The sequence below is a fragment of the Piliocolobus tephrosceles genome, chromosome 9 (assembly GCF_002776525.5).
Source record: "Piliocolobus tephrosceles isolate RC106 chromosome 9, ASM277652v3, whole genome shotgun sequence".
Taxonomy (NCBI): Eukaryota; Metazoa; Chordata; class Mammalia; order Primates; family Cercopithecidae; genus Piliocolobus; species Piliocolobus tephrosceles.
In genome coordinates this window covers 103,519,125-103,538,964 of record NC_045442.1, presented here as the reverse complement: position 1 = coordinate 103,538,964, position 19,840 = coordinate 103,519,125, and the positions used below count along the sequence as shown (strand labels likewise).

At 38.7% G+C, this 19,840-nt stretch overlaps 1 protein-coding gene across 1 annotated transcript in view; it reads right to left on the bottom strand.

Annotated features, from left to right (window-relative positions):
• The window catches only part of LOC111528052 (armadillo repeat-containing protein 4), a 162,718-nt gene that overhangs the window by 125,549 nt on the left and 17,329 nt on the right, over positions 1 to 19,840 (bottom strand). Inside the window, exons 3-8 of the mRNA XM_026448211.1 lie at positions 13,430 to 13,576; positions 12,833 to 13,042; positions 8,227 to 8,469; positions 7,652 to 7,762; positions 4,518 to 4,672; positions 2,860 to 3,102 (exon numbers count right to left, since the gene is read on the bottom strand). Coding sequence (XP_026303996.1) covers positions 2,860 to 3,102; positions 4,518 to 4,672; positions 7,652 to 7,762; positions 8,227 to 8,469; positions 12,833 to 13,042; positions 13,430 to 13,537 — 1,070 coding nt within the window. The 5' untranslated portion in view covers positions 13,538 to 13,576. The remainder of the gene's footprint in view (positions 1 to 2,859; positions 3,103 to 4,517; positions 4,673 to 7,651; positions 7,763 to 8,226; positions 8,470 to 12,832; positions 13,043 to 13,429; positions 13,577 to 19,840) is intronic.

The following is a 19,840-nucleotide window of genomic DNA, read 5'->3' as shown; positions in this document are numbered from 1 at the left end:
TCTTGCTATGTTGCTTAGGCTAGTTTTGAACTCCTGACCTCAAGCAATTCTTCTGCCTCTACCTCCCAAAGTACTGGGATTACAGATGCAAGCCACCATGTCATTAGCCTATAGTGGGGCAAAATCATCTAACATAAAGCCTATCTTATAATGAAGTGTTGAAATCTCATGTAAGTTATTGAATACTGTACTGAAATTGAAAAAAAGAATGGTTGTAGAGGTACTTGAAGTATAGTTTCTACTGACTGCGTATCATTTTGGCACCATCATAAATTAAAAATTTCTAAGTTGAACCATCATAAGTTGGGACCATCTGTATATTTATTAAGAATTAATAGTCACTAAAAGATTAAAAGATGATCTGTGACACCGACTATCAAGTCATACAAAAATATTATTACTAACAAGGGAGGCAATGATAAATTCTATATGAAAAATATTTGAAAATTTTAAGGCAGTTTCTCAAGTGAAGCCCAATTCCATCTCAGGTCCTCCATGTTGGCTACTGCTGTCTGAGATGTTCATGCAAGCTGCCTTCTCAGTTTTTAGGTCTTGGTTTAAATATTATCCTCCCTGATTCTACATTCCTAACTGCTTGAACTAAGGTAGCAAACTCCCACCCAGTCACTCTCTTTCAATCACACTGTTTTATCTCCATAGCTTTTAACACAATGGAAGTCATTTTATTTGCTTATTGATTGAATGTATAGTCAATGTTCCACACATATAATAGAATGTAAGCCCCATGACAGCAGGAGCTTTGTTTGGTTACCATTATAAATCCAGTGGCTAGCACAAAAGATGCTCAATAAATATGTGTTTAATGTAAAGGAATAAATAAGGAGCTGGGTGTGGTGGCTCACACCTGTAATCTCAGTACTTGGGAGGCTGAGGCAGAAGGATTGCTTGAGACCAGGGGTTCAAGACTAACTTGGGCAACATAGCAAGATCCCCATCTCCACAAAAAAATTCAAAGAATTAGAGGGCATGGTGATGTAGTCCCAGCTACCAAGGAAGCTAAGATGGGAGGATTGCTTGAGCCCATGAGTTTGAAGTTGCTGCAAGCTATGATTGCATCGCCGCATTTCAGCCTGGGTGAACCCCTAAGACCTGTCTCTAAAAAAAACTAAACAAAACAAACAAGAATGTAACTCCAGACAACTGATATTTGCAAATAAAAGATGAAAAGCAGAGAAGTTAAATGGGGCCACAAGACAAAATGCTTTGAATAGCAAGTTAAGTATCTTAGCATTAAAATGGTTTTCAGCATTGAAGTCACTCAAGGTTTTGTGGGCCAAGAAAACAACATTATCAGATATGCAGTTTAGAAAAGTAAATGTCAATGTTGTTCAGGAACAAACTGAAAAGGGTGGGGGAGGCTAGAGGTGATGCCAGATAGGACCAATTTCAGTAGTTCAGGTGAAAGATGACGGAGCCCAACTGAGAGCAGAGAGGAGGAAATGTGTTTAAAGAACGTCAGAGGTAGCTGGTGACAAGTAGATTTGGCAAAAAATAAAGAGGAACCAAAGATCAAAAGAAATACATGCAGCCATTTCTGGCAAGTGTTTATAAGATTCTAATGAATAGCAAAGCATGTTTCAAAAACACAAATACATTAGAAAATCGTTTTATAAGTCCAGCCAGTATTCTTCCCTTAAAGTAATCACATATGCAACTTGTATTCCTTAGTGTCTGAAACACTGGAGACTAAGGTTCCAATAACCAAATTCAAAAGGAGTTATGGAGGTGTTAGGATTTGTTTATAAGATATGTGGTTAGATGAAGCCCGGGATATGGTTTGGCTGTGTCCTCACCCAGATCTCATCCTGAATCCCCACGTGTTGTGGGAGGGACCCGGTGGGAGTTAACTGAATCATGGGGGCAGGTCTTTCCCATGCTGTTCTCATGATAGTGAGTAAGTCTCATGAGATCTGACCATTTTAAAAACCAGAGTCTCCCTGCACAAGCTCTCTTCTCTCTTCCCTGCCACCATGTAAGATGTGACTTGCTCCTCCTTGCCTTCGGCCATGATTGTGAGGCCTCCCAGCCATGTAGAACTGTGAGTGAATTAAACCTCTTTCCTTTATAATTACCCAGTTTCGGGTATGTCTTTATCAGCAGCATGAAAATGGACTAACATCCTTACCGCCCCACACTTCCTGTTGGTTCTGTTTCTCTGGAGAGCCCTAATAAAACAGCTTTAAGTCAACTGGGTTCCTCCTTTTTTGGAGTAAAGATATATATCTTTATATAATATAAAGATATAAGTCTTTATACATATATGAATATATACATATCTTTTAATATACGAATATGTATCTTTATATATGGATCTATCTCTCTATATATGATATATTTTTGTTCTATTGTTCTTAAATTGTCTTTTCTTCCTAATTAGACAATAAGGAGAAACACCATCACTTAAAATCCTTGTCTCTTCCCCTCATCAGTTCATAGTTCTTGCTAGGTGCTCAAAATACATTTGCTGAATAGGTGAGAAATAAGAAAGCTACTATGAGAATATACCTGGCTCTCTCCAGGAGCTTAGTTAGACAGATGTATAATACTTCCCTAGGAGACAGAGAAAAGTTTTGTTGATTGAATAAAGGTTTCCACATGGGAAATTGATTACCATGTATTGTAAATCCTCCCAATATGCCCAACTTAGCCCTCCATCTCATATAAGGTAGTATTTTGGCTCTGTAACTCATGATTTGGTAAACTTGTGATTATTTACATGACACACTGTATTTTTCATCATTTATGCACATCAATTCTAAGTGATGACACTATTCTGTGACCTCCCAAGTGTTTTCCCTAACACTTTTATAAAATCTTTCCATCTCCAGGGCCACTTACATCATACTTTCAGGTTCTACTGCACAAGCACCAACTGCTTTTGTAACATTCACAAGAAGAGCTTGGTTGATTCCAACAAGGAGGTTCACAAGTGGTTGAATGCCACCACATTTCCGGACAATGACACGGTTTTCATGTTCTTGGCAGCATTCTCCCAAGGCCCCAACCACATTCACAAGTACTTCTTCAGGCTGATCTGTTGAAAGTCCCACCAAGGTTTCAATGACTTTGTATTCCCGAAACCTAAGTTCATCATAAGAAAGAGAGAGAGAGAATTGTTTTTTGTATAAGGTTAGCGAAAAATTACTAAATGTTCATTCAATCCTTACAACAACTCAATGATGCAAATATTATTTAATCCCCATTACTGGATGGTTAATCTGAAGTTTGGTAAATAGTAGAGCTGACATCTACACCCAGCCATCTGCTCCAGATCTGCGCCCTTAATCACCATGCAGTACAGCCTCTAAGAGAACCACAGCTTCTTCTAAACCTGAGGGTCTAAAATTCCACTCTACTAGGGTTTTTTTCCCCTATCTTCCAGAGACTACTTTACCTGAATGAAGTCTTTTAAATGTTTTATAAAAATAAATTATATGTTACATATTTTTTGTTTTCAAATGCATCAAACATGGCTCTATTGTACCTATTTGGATTTAATAGGTCTCTTGAAATGAGTAGTAGCTTGTGCTACTCGGATTAAAAAAAAAATGTCACTCTCAAGTATCTTCCATATTAACCACTAATACATTTGAGCATCTCCCTTGTCATAAAATTTCACTCTGATATATATGTATTTGTGTATGTGTGCATATACATACAAATACACACACATCAAAAGTAAGCATGCTACATAAAGGTAAATATTTGAAAATTACTAGTTTCTATACAGAACATTTTCCCTTTCTAAAAAATTTCAGCAGTATTTAAGTACCATGATGAAGTTTTTGATTAAGATAAAAGTTTCATTAGCCGAGGTTACTTTTAATCTAGCCATGTCTTCACTATGCCTTATTTATTAAGTCAACTTATTTTGTGTTAAATGGTTGGGATGTGAATTTCTTGTTAAAGGAAATAATCAGATGGAGTCAAGGAGAAGCTGTCTCAGAATACCCACTACTGAGAATGTAAACTGTCAAAAATAGGAAGAGATAGATTAGAAAATTAAAATAAATCAAATGGTCATAAAGTTTATACTTTAAAATCAAATCTGATGAAATCATGTTTGAAAATGACCACTCTTTAAAGAGTAACTGGTTAGTTGACATTTGGCTGATTCATCTTGTTTATCTTTAGAAAAGGAAAAAGAATAAAATTACTTCCATCTCTAAAGATTCCATGGGAAATCCACCCACCCTCCTTTATAGATTCCCACAGAAAATATCAAAGATATTTCTAATTCAAATGGCTGCCCATATGCAAAATAGAGAGATCATGTCAGCAAGCCTCTTAGTGCCACTGAGGCACAGAAAAAGTCATTGCCAGGTGGTGGGCAATTTCTTTTCTATTCCAAGAATCCCTTCATTCAGCTAACTTCATCTAGAATATACATCTACGACTAACATTAGAATCAATTCCTTACTAGAACGGTATTAAATGACAAGAAGGTGTTTCAGAAGCCATATCTTCATTTCAGAATATTAAGCGCCTTCTCTTACTTGGTCACATTCTCTTTGCTGATGGAACATTTCCATATTGCCCCTGTGACAGCAGCTAACCTCTCTTTATTGTCAGTGTTATTGAGTAGACTGGCCAAGGGCTTAAGTCCTCCGTGCAGCCTAACGAGGTCCCGGGTTTCCTTATCTTCAGCACACTGCACAAAAAGTCAAATCAGAGGCTGTCAGTGATCAAGGAATATCAAGCTTTCGATGTGCTAAAAAGGCTGCCATTCTAGTAGGTATGAAACTTCTTTCTAGAGAGATCATTTTCTAAAGATGCCTCCAAGTAAAACATAAAATATAATTCGTCTTTCTACTGGTAACTTTCTGACAGTATGTCTCTCCCTTTATGTGGCTTTGGGAATGGATAGCAGTTTCTATGTACTTGGCAATTCTCCCAAGCCAGTTTTGAGATGGCCTGAGCATCTCTTGAGGCAAAAGTCAGTGAAAAACCTACAACTCCACTGGCAAGGAATGGGGGATTTCTGCAGTGATGCAACTCAGAGTGTGGGGAAAATGTAGTATAGAAAACAGATGAGTGAAAGGGATTTGGTCAGCTCTTCAATGGCCCCTGAAATCTAGAGACAAATATATTTTCTTTTTTTTGAGACAGAGTCTCACTCCATCACCTAAGCTGAAGTACAGTGGCATGATCTCAACACACTGCAACCTCCACCTCCTGGGTTCAGGTGATTAGAGACAAAGAATTTCTCCAATCAAGTTTCTATGCCCAGAGCAGTGGGTGATATCAATACTACCTGACATTTTATTCAAATATGCTTATCCATGTTTGTCATCCTTTGAAATAAATATTTCCCACACAGATGGTCTCAACTGATCATTCTTCCCGGGCTCTAGAGCCAACAGATGATACAATTAGCAGAGACTTGGCAATTACTCCAAGTGCACAGTTGTTTTTTGATGCCATGAGATGCAGATGTGTCATGTGTCACCCATGGAGCCACTAGAAGAAATCCTCATCACAATGCACCATACAGGCACCTGCCATGTTTATCCTCTACATGTGATTTTCAATTCTGGATTAGAGGCACCTCCTAAAAATTAATCCCTATTTCTAATCAACTCAGTGGTTACTCCCATGAGGCAGATATACAAATATGTACAAGTCAGGGCCATATATGATTGTTATGGGCCAAATTGTGTCCCCTCAAAAGTCACATATAGAGGTTTTTTGCTTTTTGTTTTTCAGATCAAGGTGCTCTCTCTTGCCCAGGCTGGAGTACAGTGGCACAATCTCAGCTAACTGCAACCTCTACCTCCTGGGTTCAAGTGATTCTCGTGCCTCCGCCTCCAGAGTAGCTGGGATGACACCACCATACCTGGCCAATTGTTTTTGTATTTTTAGTAGAGATGGGGTTTCACCATGTTGGCCAGGCTGGTCTCGAACTCCTGACCTCAGGTAATCCGCACACCTCAGCCTCTCAAAATGCTGGGACTACAGGCTTGAGCCACCATGCCTGGCCCATATATTGAAGTCTTAATTCCCAGCACCTCAGAATGTGACTGTATTTGGAGACAGAGTTTTTAAAGAGGTCATTAAGGCTAAAGGACCTCTTCAAAATTACTTGGTTGGCCCTGCTCCAATAGGACTGCTGTCCGAGGGGAGACGATGACACTGGCATACACTAAGGAAAGACAGTAGGAGGACACAGGGAAAAGGCAGCCATCTACAAGCTGAGGAGAGAGGCCTCAGAAGAAACCAACTTTGGTCTGAGACTTCTAGCCTCCAGGGCAGCAAGGAAATAAATTTCGGCTGTTCAAGCCACCCAGTCTGTGGTATTTTGTTACGGCAGCCCTCCCTCACAACCTAATACAATTCTCTACTGAAATGAATCCCTGTATCTTTTTTTTTTGAGACAAGGGTCTCATCTCAGGCTGGAGTCCAGTGGCGCGATCTCGGCTCACTGCAACCTCCACCTCCCGGGTTCAAGTGATTCTCCTGCCTCAGCCACCTGAGTAACTAGGATTACAGGCACACACAACCACACCCAGCTAATTTTTGTATTTTTAGTAGAGACAGGGTTTCACCATGTTGGCCAGGCAGGTGTTGAACCCCTGACCTCAAGTGATCCGCCTATCTCACCCTCCAAAGTGCTGGGAATAGAGGGATTACAGGGATTACAGGGCCGCGTCTGGCTCCTTGCATCCTTTTGGCATACTCTCTGATTATGCACATCTTAATTGCATTCCTCTAGCAAATCTACTGTGATTAGGTAGAAGCAGACGTGCACAGTAACCAGCCATCCACAACTTTGTCAAGGCCATTTTTCTCCCTTTACCATTCTAATCTGTTTTCTGGTATACTAGGAAATGTACCATACACAAAAAGTTAGTATAGATTACAATAAGTAAACCAGTAAAAAGATAAAACAGGAACACACACACACACATACCCATTCCTCTGGCTAGTCTTGGTAGGAGATAAATGCCCCAAGATTATTTAAACAGGACATACTAAAAGCAATATAGAAGCACCATGTACTTATTTATCTATTTTCCACTAAGTACATTATTTTAGGAGACAAAGACGCATATGTGTCTTCTAGAAACAAATTGTCACAGATGTCAAAGCAGGTTTCTCTGACTTATACAAGTTGTCTGTCATTACCACAAGACAATGGTTCTTAGATCTAACTGCGTATGAAAATCCAATGGGGTACTTGTTAAAAATGCAGACTGGGCACGGTGGCTCATGCCTGTAATCCCAGCACTTTGGGAGGCTGAGGAGAGAGAATCACTTGAAGCCAGGGGTTTGAGAGCAGCCTGGGCAACATAGAGAGATCACTGTCTCAGAAAAAATAAAAATAAAGAACATCAGCGAGACATGGTGGTAAATGCTCTAGTGTGCACTACATGGGAGGCAGAGATGGGAGGATCACTTCAGCCAGGAGATTGAAGTGACAGTGAGCTATAATTGTACCATTGCCCTCCAGCTTGGGCAACAGAGCGAGACCCTATCTCTAAAAAAATAAAATTAAAACTTAAAGAAAAAATAACTAAATAAAGTGCAGATTCCTGAGTCCTATTCTCACAGAAGGAAACCACATGGTTAGAAAACTACCTTAAACTATGTGAGAAAGAATGCCAACAACCGCTGGAAGAGTTCATCGCACCTGGTAAATGGCCATGGCGCAGTGCTCCTGCAGCTCCTCATTCTCACTACTTAGGTTCTTGACAAGGTTTTCAATGATCCTTTCTGCTTTGATTGCAGCCCGGTAGTTTTCCTAGGAATAAAAACCTACGTATTTATGTGTCTAAGGCATGAATATAAGTATCTGTTTACATTTAGTAATAAACATGCTGAACAAACTTTCTTAGGAAATAATCACCAAAGAAAATACATATATCTTATTGATATCCCTACATCAATAAGAGAATTAACTGAATTAATATATGTGTGTGTGTATATATATAGTGTGTAGATATATATGTCAGCATATATATGTGTGATATATATAAATGTCAGTATATATGTGAGATATATAAATACATATATGTGTGTGTGTGTATATATATATCACAGATATTGATTTAATTAATGTCCTATCAGTTGGATCTTCTCTTTCTCATAGAACGCTGACTTCTTAAAAAAAAATGTCCTTGAGCCATCAAGATAACCTTAAAAACAACTTTTGGACTAAAGAAAGTCAAGTTGAGAAGGCAAGGGAAGCAGAACTGGCATGAGTACCTCTGATGCACACTCTTGCAATGTCCCCACCACCGGAATCAGCATATTTTCATGAGAAGTCTTCAGCAGCCGAGCCAACAGAGGAATGCCCCCAGCTTTGCGGATGGCTTCTTTATTCGTATGACTCTTACTGCAGCTCCACAGGGCCAGTGCCCCACAGCGAGCCACTTCCACATCTCTGGCCTCATACAGACTCGATTGGGCAGGTTTTGTGGAATCATGTGCACAGTCCAGTAGAGCAACCTACAATAATAGATGAATCCAATGTTCATAGAAATCTTAAAAAGAACATTTATGGTATTCTTCAATAGCTACAGGGTTGCTTACCAAACTCACCTCCATCAAAAACAAGAATGCTTTAAAAAATCAATTTTCATACTCCATAGCAGCCAGGGAAAGCAAACAAACAAAACCCTACAACAAAACCTTCCTCCAGATTTGGGAGCTTATACATTTCCCTCCCACAAGAAATGTAAGCCCACCAAGATAGTATTTTGTTAACATGGCTCTAATATTTACATTAATCATATTTGTAAACCACATCCTCAGCCCAAACATCTCAGAAAACCAGCTTCCCTAAAACCATCAGCACTTTCTAAGGAGAAATGAATGGACTATACACTCTTAAAGCCACAAGACCTGACCAGGAACAGTGGCTGATGCCTGTAATCCCAACACTTTAGAAGGCCGAGGTGGGAGGATCATTTGAGGCCAGGAATTAGAGACCAGCCTGCACAACATAGCAAGATCCTGTTTCTACAAAAAAACAAAAACAAAAACAAAAAAAAAACGCTGGATGTGGTGGTGCACGCCTGTAGTCCCAGCTACTCAGAAGGCTGAAGTGGGAGGACTGTTTGGGCCCAGGAGTTCAAGTCTGCAGTGAGTTATGATATCAACACTGCACTCCAGCCTGGGCAACAAAGCAAGATCCTGCCTCCAAAAACAAACAAACAAACAAACAACAAGAACAACAAAAACATGAGATCTCTTTGGAGGACATAGCCTACCTCATATGCTACCAAAACCAACCAAACCAAACAGCACAACTGCTAGCATCCAGTTTTTTTCTTTACAATAACTAAAGTCACTGAAGAGCTTAAGGGAAAGGCAATTTACTACAAGGATTAAGCAGTATGTCAGGTTGCCCCACGGAAGAAGGGAAGCCAGACCTCCCTAGAGCTGTGATTGGCTGTCAGCCATCCTTGTAGGCTCACTGTCTCTATCTGGGGCTTGGGAGCAATCATCTATGCATGTCTACTCCATTATTCTCTCCCTGAAGGTCAAATTGCACAGATACTGCCCATAACCATCAATCTCAAATTTATAAGGGAATAATAGCCCAGGCTAGGTAGAGTCTCTCAATTCCAATTCCAAGTTCCTGGGAGAGAGATCCAGTGGGACTGGCTTGAGTCAGGTGGAAACTCCTGGTCTAATTAGTTATGGCCCCAGGAAAGACGGGGATGGTGGTACGGAGGCTTCCAGGTACTGACTGCAGATGGAATAGCAATGTGGGAAAAACTCTAAGACCGTGGGATTGAACACAGATGCACAACAATAAATGATGCAGTATGGAAATGTTCAGAAAGCCCGTACCATTTGTGACTGTTTTGGAACTGCATGGTGGTTAGGAGGTGCTCCTCACAATCTTTGCCTTCCAAAAATTTATTCCTTGATTTAACCCACTGCCAGTATGACCAGCACGACTGGCTGATTCACCAAAAAGTAGTTAAATAATTGTCTTACTTGTTTTGATGAATCTTTCTTAAATGTATGTATAGATCATAGTCATTTCAATGAATTTTCTTTTTTGGAGATGGAGTCTTGCTTTGTCACCCAGGCTGGAGTGCAGTGGCATGATCTCAGCTCACTGCAAGCTCTGCCTCCTGGGTTCACACCATTCTCCTGCCTCAGCCTCCCAAGTAGCTGGGACTACAGGCACCCGCCACAATGCCCAGCTAATTTTTTGTATTTTTAGTAGAGACAGGGTTTCACTATGTTAGCCAGGATGGTCTCAATCTCCTGACCTCGTGATCCACCTGCCTTAGCCTCCCAAAATGCTGGGATTACAGGCGTGAGCCACCACGCTCGGCCTTCAATTTTTAATGTTGGAAGTGTTGGGGTCTTCATTTAGAAGTCTGGTGATACTTTTGTGACCAGAAAATGACTTAGTTCTTGTTTATATCAGTTAGTCTATTAGGAAAACTGGTTTTGTTACATCTTGTTTTGCTTAAAGTCACAATTTTTAAGAACCTGTTGATATTGAATGAAGACTTACTGTACTAGGTTCTTGAATGTGATGCATAAAACATATTTTATATTACATTATCCATTCTTATAATTTAATGGGAGTAGTGTCAGTAGACAGTCACATCAACCTACCAAATTGTTTCATTATTTAAGCAGAATAATGATAATCATAGTAATAATTACATTTTCTGTACCATTTTAATGAAAATTTTCGAACAGAAAAGCTTAAAGAACTATACAATGATTGCACACAAACCTCCCTACATCCACCACCTGGAGTCTCTAATTAACATTCTTCCACATTCGTTTTATTACATATTTCACCATCTATTCATCCATCTACCCAACCATAAGTCTATCTTATTTTTGAAACAAATACATGTATAGTGCTTTACAGATGACAAGTGAAAACACAGAATGTCTTTTGGAAAGTTTCTGAACACATTTTTCAGTGTACCTATTTACATTAAAGTTCATATTTACCCAACAGGTATTTATTAACCCTTTATATGGGTAAGGTACTGGGCTAAGTGCTATGAAAGACACTAGGACGAATAAGGCCTGTCACTTAAAGTGCAGAAGTGGAAACAATACAGTAAGATAACAGCTCTGGGTGAGACACAAGATCTATTGATCCTTACTAAGGTGAAAACATGTTGACTTTTTAAAGATCTTTCCTAATGATGGCAAAGGTGGTAAGCAGGGTTCTGGTATTTTTCTTTTGATGCCAGCTATTGAGAAAATCATTTTTCCTGATTATAAAAGTAAGACTTAGACAAAGAAGACAAATTGGCAAATGTAGAAAAGCAGGCAGAAAAATTAGTCATCGATTCAGAGAAAACTCCTGAGAGCAATTTGTGTGCTTATTTCCAGTGGGTTTTTTTTTTTCTACACTGTTGGGTACATCTTTAAAAATTGGGATCATAGATAATAACAGTTTTTAATCCTGTCATGATTTTATACAATATTAAATATTATACATTTTATTCCTTGCTATTAAATATACTTTCAGGCTGGGTGCGATGGCTCATGCCTGTAATCCCAGCACTTTGGGAGGCCGAGGCAGGCAGATTGCCTGAACTCAGGAGTTCAAGACCAGCCTGATCAATATAGTGAAACCCCATCTCTACTAAAAATAAAAAAATTGGCCGGGCTTGGTGGCAAGCATCTATAGTCTCAGCTCCTCAGGGGCTGAGAAAGGAAAATTGCTTGGACCCCAGAGGCAGAGGTTGCAGTGAGCCAAGATCGTGCCACTGCATGCCAGCCTGAGCGATAGAGTGAGACTCCATCCATCTCAAAATAATAATAAATAAATAAACTTTCAACACACAATAGCGATAGCTGTCTCTACAGACGTTTCTCGTGGACACACTGAAGACCATTTTACTGAGCACATACTGCTAAACACCCAGGTTGTTTTCAGCTCTCAGTCTTCTAACAATGAGATGAACAAGAGCCTGCAGCTCTGACTGTCTCCTTGGAAAACAGTTCTCCCAGTAAGGTCACATGAGAGGCCATGGGCCACTAGTAAGACTTACACATAAAAGGTAAATTGGCAAATGCAGAAAGATAGGAAGAAAAATCAGTCATGCCTTCTCCTGAGAGCTATTTTGTGTATTTATTTCTAAATTTTTTTTGTGGATTTTGTGGATTTACTTTTTATACTGGTGGATAGATCTTTAAAAAGTGGCATCATAGGCCAGGCATGGTGGCTCATGCCTGTAATCCCAGCACTTTGAGAAGCCAAGGCAGGTGAATCACTTGAGGTGATCTATCTCTACTAAAAATACAAAAATTAGCCAGGCATGGTGGCAGGTGGCTGTAATCCCAGCTGCTTGGGAGGCTGAGGCAAGAGAATTGCTTGAACTTGGGAGGCTGAGGTTGCAGTGAGCCAGGATTGCACCACTGCCCTCCAGCCCGAGCCACAAAAGTGAGACTGTCAAGAAAAAAAAAAATTGCATCATAGTTGTCAACAGCTTTTAAGTTGTAAAGTTTTTGACGTTTTAAAGTTTTCAGCTTTCCACCGAGCAGCAGGTCTCACTACCTCTTAACTCCCCTGCATCTATACATGGATGCATTCCTACCAATGTACCATAGGTGGTGACATGTTCCAAAGAGTTACATCTGCTTTAAAACTTTCCTATTTATTTGAAAAATGAGTTTGAAGATGTTTTTGTTTTGGACACTCACTAATATAAATATGCAAAAATAATTCTTAAGGACAAATGACACAGACAGAAGGCTCCCAGAACACACTCTCGTGGCTATGGAATGTTCAGTGTGGCCAGAAGGGACAGCAAGGAGCTATGTGCGGTGGCGGCTGACACTCAATGACGATGATGACGTCAGGGCTACTCACCAGTTTGGTGATACCCCCGTGCTGCCTCACTACCCGCTGTGCTCTTTTAAACTTGGCGACATTCGCAATAGTCTCGGCTGCCAAACATTTCAGACTCTTGTGTGGAGAATCAAGTATATTCACCATAATTGGTAAGCCCCCAAGGTCAACAATATTACGTCTGATTTGAGGATTATCACTGATTTCCTTCAGTATTTTTAATGAACCAATCTGCATGAGAAAAAATAAAGATGAGTGGTGAATATGTAACCCGTGCTATGTTTTTAAAAATTCCGAGTCTACCTAAAATCCTTCTCCAGTTAAGTTTTTTAAGAAATAGTTTCCATTCCCAGAGGTTACACACATCCCACATATTATCTTTCATTTAAGTAAACAATCCTCATTCAGGAAGCATGAGAGAGGAATGGAGAAGAGCAAAAGAAAGAAGAAAAGCAGAGAAAAGAGAAAGTGCAGTGAATAGAATTAGCAGGTCATCAGCAATAACAGCAGATAAAGACAAGAACCAGGCAGCGAGGAATGGCAGAAACCTAGAGCTAAGAAGAGAGCTGCAGGAAGGTGGGAACAAGACTCCACATCCAAGGTGACAGAGCCACTCACCTTACATTTGACTTCATCGGTTTCAAGCAAATTTATCAGCACTTCCAGGCCTCCAACGTCTCTGATGGCCAACTGGCAGGTTTCTTGAGCTAAGTTGAAATCCCTCATTGAACACAACGCAATCACTGTAGCTGTCTGATTTCCTCCCTATAAAGATGCAATGCCAGAGAAAGGTTAAGTAACACCACGTTCCCATAGAAATGCACTAAGTAGTTATGAATCCATGAACTAGAAAACGTGTCTCTGAGTGGGCTAGAATTTGCTAAATGAATTGGGTGGAGCTGAAGCTTGGAAAAGCTGTACAGAGCATCATAAAACATTGTTCCAAGAGTCAACATTTAGAGACAGGCTGTCTCCTTTAAACAGCTGTAACATCAGGCAGTATCACCTATTAAAGAGAGTCATGGGGCCAGCCTTGACTCTTATCAGCTGGTTGATAAGAGTTCTGGCATCAGCACTGAAGTAGCTCATCACACACAAAAGCCAAGAAGGCTGTTCATTTTTGTAAAAGTTCCTGGTAATAGACAAGCCTTTGATCCCTGCTTCAAACATAGTACCAATGTTTTAAGGGAAGACACTTTAAATTATGTTTATTTGCACTTAGTAAGCATTATATTTCTACTATCTACTTGTATATATATAATTAGGTATACAAATAGATCATATATATAATAGATAAGGTAAACATAATCTATTTTGTAAATTTATTCATTATCTACTACCCATTATCTATTGTATAATTTTAAAATACATTTTTAAATATACAAAATATTGTACATTATGTTTATACAGAAATTTAAAATTTTAAATATATTACACATAATATAGAAATATAAAAAATATAAACATAAAAATGTATATTTCTATATATTAATAGATAATACATAATAGGCTTAGAACAGATCATGGAAGTTACATGCCAGCTGTCAAACTCCCTCCTCCATAGTACAAGCTTGTGCATGTGCAAATCTTGTGAATTCAACATAAAAGGTTAATTTTTAATTTTTTAAAATTTATATATAATAGTTGTACATATTTTGGGGGTACATGTGATATTCTGATGCATGTATAAATTGTGTAGTGATCAAATCAGGATAATTGAGATATTTATCGCCTTAAACACCTATCTTTTTTTTATGATGGGAACTTTACAATTTCTCTCTTCTAGCTGTTTTGAAATACATAATAAGTTATTCTTAACTATAATTTCTTTACTGTACTATAATAGGGAACTTGAACTTAGTTATACTATCTCACTGTACTTTGTAACTCTTAGCCAATTTATCTTCATCTCTTCATACCATGTCTTATATATAATAGGGTTAGCACAGAAAATGGAAATTACATACAACCTTCCCTCCTTCATATCACACTTGTACATATATGCACACCTTCTTGTGAATTCAACACAAGGCTTTTAAAGTAAGAAACCGAAATGGGATTACTAGAGGATCCCAAGTGAAGACAGAAAGATTTAGATGTCAGCCTTTCTTCTTACTCCTTTTAAGAAAATTTCTTCATGCCTCTAGAAATGCCCTCAACAACTGTCCCATGAAGATGTCACTGACAATTTCCATTCCCCACATGAATGCTCCCAACGGATGCACCAGGCTGTCCTGTACATTCACGATTAAGTTCAGAATGACAAGAGCCTTAATTTTACTATTTACACATAAAATAAGTCATGTTCTTACAGCTCTTAGTGTCTTTTCTGCTTCCCATCAAGGAGAAAAGTTACCGCCACCAATACCACCAATTTTCATACAGTTGGTTTTAAAATAATGAAATTTAAAAATCCTCTCTTTATAACTGTCAGGTTCATAAACTCCCATGTTTGGGTGCACGTGGCTCCCATAAGCCAATACTTCAATTTCCTCTTTTAAAAAACAAAAATCAGATATTTTATAAGCCATAAAGAAGAAGCTGGTCTGAGTGTGGAGGCATGCACCTGTAATCTCAGCTACTCAGAAGGCTGTGGGAGAGGGATCGCTTGAGCCTGGGAGCTGGAGGCTGCAGTGATCTATGATCACACCACCACACTTGAGCCTGGGCAACAGAGTGAGACTCTGTCTCTAAAAATAAGTTTTTAAAAATAATGATAATAAAGGAGAATCTACATGCTAACCATAATTAATTAAAGGAAATTAAATCAGTACAAAAAGAAAGAACAAAGAAAATAAGAAAAACAATTCATTTGAATAAAGCTCTTTTTTTTCTTTCTGAATTTAAATGGTTAAAAGGAGCCAGAAACCTCCCCAGGAGTGTCTGAAGGAGCAGAGCAGGGTTCCTATATTAAGGGTTTGGAAATCCAAACCAAGTACTTCAGCAAGAGAGAGTTCTTTAAGCAGAGGCTTCAGACTTAAGCATGACTGGAAAGTGCAAGAAGACATGGAACAGTGTGTCATGCCTTGGTTAAGCCAAGAGCCTCCTCCCGCCCCAGGTCCACTCGGTGAAGAAGACCGTCCCGTCCTGACACTCTTAATTGCGCGTGCTGAGGACTTGCTTGACTGCTATTCTTGCATTACAATGTTTTCTTTGGTAGCAATTTTCGGGCTTATACACTCAGCATAATCTTTGTTTCCTATTTCAAGTTGTCTTAATTTTTCTCTTCTAGACAATTTCCCCATCTTTTGAGCTCTGTTTCACTACTTTTACTATAATCAATGACATAAATTCTTAAAGGCCATTTAATTGCAGCAGATGTCCCAAAGGTAAGAGTTTATAGCTTTCTGAATTATCTCTAGGCTAATTTGGAATGCAAAAGACTGACAATTTACAGTTATCATCAAGAAGTTAGATCCTTATAGAAAAAAATTCTGTAAATCATCAGCTTTTTTTCTGAAAATCTGGAAACATATTCATAGGCTTGAGGGATTTTTTTAGAACAGTTTTATATTAGGGAAAGTTAGTTTTTCCACATTTCAGGATTTAGTTCTACTCTTGTCACTGACCACACTCCCAAAAGGATTATAAATCTTTCAGAATGAATACCAAAGGACAAGAGCCAAAATATTCAACATACAGAGCCACAAATGTTAGCCAATTGCTATTCTTTAAATACCAGCTATGTCAAAGGATTTTTGAATGTTTGTTCCACTTTGTTCAGATGCCATAAATATCGAACTGAGAATAAACCATGCAAATACACTCCTTTTTCAATTAAATCTCCCCTGAGAACATAATTATTTATCAATACTTACTTTCACATTTTATCACGCATTTGCATTTCTGAGGTTTTAAGAGCTGGAGAAAATACAGTAAAATATGATTTTACTAGCTTCTGAAGGGCTTCGAAAAATGCTTCCAATAAGTGTTTCCACTTCTTAAATTAATGCAATTCTTTTGCTAGTTGTCTCCCTGCCCCGTTGCTTTTCAAACATCTCCAGGCTCTGTTGGCCTTTGGATTTTTTTTTTTTTTTTTTTTTTTTTGCAATTGACATTCCTTCTGATGACCAGGAGGCATTTGTTCATTGTTACCATTAGGTTTCAAACGTGCAGAGATTGAGTAAAAGTCGCTGTCTTTCCCTTTTCTTAAAATTTCTTTTTGAAAGACAAGACGAATTAAAGATAATTTCCTCAACTATGATTTTGCTTTATTACTTCAAATAAAATATTTGAAATAAGCAAATATTACCCCGTTTGGTATACAGAGCAATGCCCCTCCCTTACCGTTGACAAGGAAGAAATAAACATTTGCTAAGTTGAAATGAGCAATGTATTTAAGAGTAAAACAGGCAGTGAGCTGCCTCAAATCACTTTTGTGTTATTTCATTCAACAAATGTGCTGCATGCTTCCTATTTGCCATGCTGAATGGTCGGCACTAGAGACACACCAGTTTACAAAAACAGACACTGCTCTTGCCTTCATGAAGCTTATAATGTAGTGGAGGAGAAAGTTTTTTAACTTTTTTAAGCTCACCCAAATAAATAGAAACTATAAACCTGAGAACTGCTACACGGGACAGGGGCATGGAGCTGTGGACCCACATCACAGGGAACTTTGACCTAACTTGGAGCATCATCCACCAGGAAAGAACATCCGAGCTGAGATCTGGACAGAAAATAGGTGATTTCCCAGGCAGAGAAAGAGGGGATGTGATGAAATGTCCACCAGTCAGAGCAGACAGTATATGCAAAAACCTGGGGGAGTAAAGCATAGCATGTTTAGTACCTAAAGAAGGCCAGAGCACAGGGTGGGAGCGTGGTGCAAGATGAGCTGAAAACCAGCTGGGCTACTGAGCCCAGAGTCTGGGCTGAGAATTTTCATCTTTATTTCAAGATTGGCCAATGTAATTTACAATGATGCCATTTATAAAAGATCACTCTGGCTGCAGAGGCCGTTGGTTGGAGGGGGCAAGCATGGATGGATGCAGTCAGGTTACCGCAGTGATCAGAGAATAGAAGATAACTTGGAGTAGGAGGGGAGGGTGACTCATCCCGAATCATAAAGAAACGTTTGAAAGGTTTTTATCAACTTGGTTCAGGAAAGGACGCTATAAGTGTAGATGAAACTCCAACTCTGTTGGGCAACAAGCTTGCAGGGTCATCATTGGAAGTTATTATCAGAGTCCCACATGACCACAGTGAGACAGGAAAGCAGGTAGAGAATGTAGAGGATGATCAGGACCAGAGGCCTCTTCTTCTATCCCTACCCCACACGGCTTCTCCATCTGCAATCAAGCAGCAGCCGGTGAGACTTGGAGAGGCGGCACAATTATCACATGGCCATGCAGCTGGCTTTGAACATTCTCAGCATTTTTTCCTTCAAACATGCCACTCAGAGCAAGAAAAGCGAACCCCTGCCAGTAACTGCTCATTAACGATCACAGAGGACCTGGTGCCCAGCATGAAGGTTGGCTTAGAGATAACTCTTCTTCTTCCGGGATTAGACATGGTACAAGGTGGGTGCTCACAGTGAGTAGTGGTAGACAACCATGTGAGTCAAAGCAGAAAAATACACTGCTTTTCTTCTGTTTATTTGCAAGTCTATTTTATACTGATGACTTAGCACTCAAAAACCTAAGACTCAACAGAACCCCGAGGAGAAAGAGAAAATACTGTTTCCAGAAGAAAAATATACAAATATCCTTAAATAAATTAGACTCAGGTTGTTGTATTACAAACTGCTAAGAATGTTTTATCAGGAATGAGTAAGGAACAATGCCAGGAGGTTACATACATTCTTTTAATTGTAGTTATTTATTTATTTATTTTCAGACAGAGTCTTCTCTGTCATGCAGGTTGGAGTGCAATGGTGTGATCTTGGCTCACTGCAACCTCCATCTCCCAGGTTTAGGAGATCCTCCTGCCTTAGCCTCCCAAGTAGCTAGTACTACAGGCATGCACCACCATGCCTGACACATATGAATTCTTTTTAATTTGCTATGGAACACTTACAGGAATTGACAGTTATTGGAATGATGTAGTAGTCATTGCAATGCAGAAAAATTTATAGCAATTATAATTATCTTACTAAAAAGATTCAGAAGGATGAGCTGAATAATTATGATAATTAATAAAAATAGTTCAATGAAGTGACTAGATACAAGAGCAGCACTTTAAAGTGGTATTTATACACTAACAATAACAAATCAAAATGTTTAACTTGAAAAAAGTTCCCATGTTGAGATTAGCAAAATAATAATAAAAATATCTATGACTAAATCTCATAGGAAATGTTTTAGATACACATGAAAAAAAGCTATTAAGTATTACTAAATTATGTAAAAGATTAAATGGATGAATGGTCATACCACATGCCTAAACAGGATAATTCAATATTATTTAAATTGCAGTTAATCCAAAAATAATTTATAAATTCATGTAAACCAACCAAAATGCCCATAGAATTCTGGGGTTTTGTTAACATGATTTTCCACCCATTCTAAGATGATCTAGAATGAAAAATTAAAAAAAATAAGTTTTAAAAATGTTAAGGTACCTATCTGGTCTACCAAATATCAAAATATACCAAAGCTGTAGTAATTAAAACAGCATGTAACTAGCATGGGAACATCCAAATAAGTTAACGCAGAGGAAGATCCAGAAACAAACTCTCACGTGTGAGACTGCAGAATTTGATGAAGGTGGTATCCCAGATTATTGGAGGGAAGAGCAGGTAGGCCAATAATCTGTATTGATACAGCTGACTGTCCCTCTAGAGAAAAAGAAGTGAAGTTAGATGCTTACCTTCTATTATACATAAAGTGAATTCCAGGATTAATAATTTGAACTTTAAAAAAAGCTATAAAACTAACAGAGGGAACTAGAAAGTATTTTTGTCCTCTTGGAATGGCTTCAGAAAAAACCTTCCTAGTTCCTAAGAAACAAAACCTATAAGCCATGAAGAAATAGAAGACACTTATTAATGTACAAAAGAGTAGACAAAAAGACATCCAGCTGGGCGCAGTG